We start from the raw sequence: 4,396 nt of genomic DNA, 5'->3' as shown, positions 1-4,396 counted from the left end.
TGACCATCTGCAAATTGGAGAAACCAATTCCGTCTGAGCATCCTTCAACCAAATGGCATTAACATCGACTTCTCCAGTTTCTGTTAGCCTCCGTCCTCCCACTCCCCTTGGGTTTCAAGTGCAATGGTAGATGTTCTGCAAGATTGTCAGGGGACTATTTGGAGGCAGGGTACTGGTGAAGGAGTGGTTGTGCCAGGAAGAGCAATGCCTCAACCTGTCAACGAGCCTTCTGAAGATTTGGGTGAATATGATGAAGAAATATGAGAAATATGATGTTTGCAATTCCTGAGCAAACAATGAGCAGCTGAAGAAACTCATCAGGTCAGGCAGCATCCATGGGAATTGCCATTCTTGAATATTCTTTCATGGTGTCCCTGATGTGCCCATGTTGTCCAGCAATTTTATCATCTTGTTTTGGGTCATAAGCTCAGTGAGAGTGAGATTATTTCCCAGTACTTATGTAGACTTTGCAAGTGCAAAAAAAAGATACATTTGTGTTGAATTCAAATTACTTTATTCACAGTTTTAAACAGTTTTACACATGACTGAATCATCACTGATTTGAGTTGAATAAGAAATAAATGTTCATGTAACAGACTTGAATACAATTCTAGTATTTGCACTGCCTTTGTATATAATTAACACCCCTGAGTATTTTAACACCCTCTTTAAAGATCTTAGCTTCATTCAGTTTCAAGAGGGGATATCTAGAATACAGAATGTGTTGCTTTTTATATAGAGACATAAAAACTGTTCATACTCTGAATTTGATAGCTTGTCATCCAAAGTTCACTGTTTCAGTACATTATAATGATTAAAGCTCTTTTGTTGGCCCCTGGACTGATTGGCTTCCATCACTGGATCATCTCCAATATAAATAGTGGATGTGTGAGAAGCCAGGCAATCTCTAGTTATACAAAGAATTCAGACCTTAAGCAGTCTGCTGCATTGCATTTTACAGGATTAACACAGCAAGAACTTGGAGCAATTAATCTTTTCCCTATCCCAAAGTTTTATTTTATCAAATTGTCAGAGTGGGGATGCTAATGTACAGGGATCTAGATGGCTGTTTTAGATCCAACTAAGTAGCTCAAAGCACAAATCCAGTCTTAATGCTGTCTACAGATTTATATCTTACCATCTAATCCTCCAGATAAATAGGTTGCAAGACTGAGAAATCACATACATAATCATGCAGTTCCTAAGGATGAATGAACAAATAGTATTGACAATGTGTTAACACACATTTTAGTGCTGAACATTATAAATGCAACATACACCCCTCTCCTCTACAAGTTTTCCTTCCTCTCTCCCAGCTTTGGGCCATATGGGCTTCTAGGCTCCTCCTGTTGTCCTGGAGAATCTTCACATTTCTTTCTTTCTACCTCCAGGGCTCTGGTGGGTGACACTCTGAATCTCTGCCAGTGGAAGGCCACTGAGTTATCTGCACACAAGGGTGCAAGATTACTTTTCACTCTACCTTTTGATAAGGCTTCATTGAACCTCCCTCTCTACTTTCTAGATCTTTGTATTAGCCTTTTGTTCTTCACGTCCCATCAGCTATTAGCTTACAGCATATTCTATCTTGTGACGTTGGACTGAGCACTTTATTCACAACAAAAAAAAACAACCTCATCTCAACAAGAGATCATCTTCTGATTTGTTTAGGAATGATAAATATGTTCATGTTTGGTGACTGTTGTTGAGTATGTTCTTGTAAATATCTGACTGAAGGAACCTTGCATAGCAGTTATTCTCCATCAAAGCATAGATCTTCTTCTGTGCATCTTCAAAGCTCGAGCAAGTTGGATGTTGAAGGTTTTTGGTGATCGTCTCCTTGGTGTAGTAATCTAAATTAATCTGTTTAAAAAATAAATTGGAGTAATTTTAGTGATTGCTGCATTTCATCAATCAACGTCAATATGTCAAATCTACGGCAAGCATTTACTTCTATTGCTGCAAGTAGCCAAGGGGAAATGTGATGCCTTTTGTTGCCACCGCTACTGAGGTCACCACACATGCCCTGAAATCCAGCACTTGCCAGACGCGGTAATATTTATCCAGCACAATGAGCCAATATTAGTGTGAAGTTTCTATTACAGAGTATAGTTATAATTGTTTCTGTGGGCATTGATAACTAACTAGTGTTCAAAAAAGTAAACCTATCAAGTGATATGAAGCAGAACAATTACCTCTTTAGGGGACATTGGTTCAATAAAATCTGAGCAGATCTTCTTTGCTTTGGAGGCTTGTTTTGCAGGTGACTTAAGTTTCTTATAATCTTCACAGGCCAGCCAGAATTCAATGTTCTCATCATTGTACTCTGATTTGAGGAAAGTTTTAAATGCAATCAGGCCATCTAGAGAGAACAGAAAGAAAATAGGACATTACTTACTGCTACATCTCTCTCTCATCATTTTACTCAGTTTCTGAAGCTTATAATGCTGTGGTTTTGATCATTGCAGTGTAGATTACTGCTACTGTTTCATCTGCTACAGTATTAACTCGTGCAGCATATTTTATGTGCATTTGTTGTAGGAACTACAACATTCATTATATTGAATGTTAATTTGTTCATATCATGTTCATGTCCAATTGTTCTATAGCAAAGTTTGCTGAACAAATATATCTTAAATATTTGTATATTTTGATTGCAAGCAACTCACATACATATTCATTTGTTAGCTTTAAACAAATGATATGCATATTAGACAATTCAATTGAATTAACATCTAGCATTTAAGACAATTGTCTTTTATGTCAGCTCATGTAATATTTAGATTTAAGGTTGGAATCCTTCATTAAAAAAAAAAATTATGAAGTAGAGAAGAATGTTTCATGGAATTCAGAACTTCCCATTACATTTTGGGGAATAATGGTTAGCCAAGCGTAAGATATATAAAGTTGCTTACATTTATGACCCATTAGGTTGTCCAGGGATTCAGCCCACTTCAATACTTCTTCATGGGAGGGACTGTGGAAAATAGAAATAAAATGACTATTAATGTTTTTGTTTTCAAGGTTACAAGTGCACACTTCAAGTGAACCCTTCGGAGCACCAAGGTTTAAGTAGGTATCACAACTTACTTTAAAATGAGTTTTGGTCTTCCTAATTTGGCCTTCACAAGTTGAGTTGAATCAGTAGTTGCATTTGGATGTTGCAAGAATTGTGAGCATCGACTCTTTAATCCTTTAATACTGCAGAAGAAAAGGTATTAGGCATTAGGAATGTCGGAGCAAAGATATTCAAAGCAACCTCACACTGTAGAGGAATAGTTAACCTAATAGTTAGCAATATCAGTAATTACATATCTAGTTTATTAATTTCCAACTATTTCTTTCCCCAATGCCTTTCAAGCATAAAAAGGCACAAATCTACATTGTTAATTACGAGCAATATTGCCTATTATTTTAGCAATTTTTTGTTGTCTTTTTATTGAAGCAACTTATGCAATATTTTCACTGTTTTGACACATTGGTAAATGTTTTGCAAAAACAGAAGCAGAAGTGGAACTTTGAAAATGCAATGCAGCCCTTGCATAGCGAAGCTTGGGAACTACACCAGAAACGTGTGCGCCCATCGAGGTGCGAGACCATCTTAAGGAGGTGGGAGTTGTGCAGAACTTATTACTTACAAGCTTTGTTTATTCCTGTTTGCTGGCATCCCGTCCTGTTTTCTGTGGTATTCTCTTATGCTTGCAGAATGGTTTGACTGTACAACCAGAATCAGGGAACTTTGCATACTGTTCTTCACCACAAGCTGCTGCAGGATTCCCACAGTTTAAACTCCAGTCACTGCTTCTCTTCCAAGAGCTGACAGTATCTGCCGTTTCTCCGCTTCTGCCTCTCTTTATATACACGCAGAGGCGCACACCCATTCAGCCAGTGGGCGTGGATGATCTGCAATGACACTGAGGGATGGTTTATTGCTTACAACAACAAATCAGGAAAAAGGTTCCATGATCCTGGGCAGGGAATCCAGTGCTGACGTGTGTACTGTTGCTGCCCCAGGCAAAGCAAGATTAGGCTTGCCTAACAACAGCAAAATGTTGCAAGGACACAAACCGTATTTTTGGCTCAGTGAGATAAAGAAAACAGTGTGTCAATAAACAGTCGACAGGAAATGAGTTGATGATAAAATGATAATGAAAAAAAGATTTTAAATTATTTAAATTCTTAAGGATGTGTGTGACCTGCCCTGTGTCAAGTTCTACCTGGCTGTTGACACAAGTGTCTGTGAAGCTTGCCTTCAGGGACATTCACACCCTTTTTATGAAAAACTTGATGCACCTTTGCTAAAAATTGCCAATTCAAAGACACAAAGGTATTTATTTAAAGGAAAACGGAACCAGCTTGCCTTTATTTTTAACCATCCTTCAAATTTACTTGCATTTAG

The 4,396-nt window shown here is 37.8% G+C and overlaps 1 protein-coding gene across 1 annotated transcript; it reads right to left on the bottom strand.

The window, feature by feature from the left end:
* Positions 1 to 491: 491 nt before the first annotated feature.
* On the bottom strand, positions 492 to 3,832 carry LOC138763525 (regulator of G-protein signaling 5-like). Its single transcript, XM_069937822.1, has 5 exons — positions 3,636 to 3,832; positions 3,088 to 3,198; positions 2,913 to 2,974; positions 2,193 to 2,359; positions 492 to 1,860 (listed from the first exon to the last, which is right to left on the bottom strand). The coding sequence occupies exons 1-5, from the start codon at positions 3,740 to 3,742 to the stop codon at positions 1,684 to 1,686; spliced, it is 624 nt and encodes a 207-aa protein (XP_069793923.1). The 5' UTR covers positions 3,743 to 3,832; the 3' UTR covers positions 492 to 1,683.
* Positions 3,833 to 4,396: the final 564 nt, after the last annotated feature.

The sequence above is a fragment of the Narcine bancroftii genome, chromosome 5 (assembly GCF_036971445.1).
Source record: "Narcine bancroftii isolate sNarBan1 chromosome 5, sNarBan1.hap1, whole genome shotgun sequence".
Lineage (NCBI taxonomy): Eukaryota > Metazoa > Chordata > Chondrichthyes > Torpediniformes > Narcinidae > Narcine > Narcine bancroftii.
This window is presented reverse-complemented; position numbering and strand designations above follow the sequence as displayed.

What these genes read in the sequence shown, in the direction of transcription:
- LOC138763525 (XM_069937822.1), bottom strand. Translation starts at nt 3,742, where the DNA reads ATGCAAAGTTCCCTGATTCTGGTTGTACAGTCAAACCATTCTGCAAGC. An exon ending in AACAGGAATAAACAAAGCTT is followed by an intron (nt 3,199 to 3,635) that starts GTAAGTAATAAG and finishes TTTCTTCTGCAG; the next exon opens with TATTAAAGGATTAAAGAGTC. An exon ending in AACCAATGTCCCCTAAAGAG is followed by an intron (nt 1,861 to 2,192) that starts GTAATTGTTCTG and finishes TTTTTTAAACAG; the next exon opens with ATTAATTTAGATTACTACAC.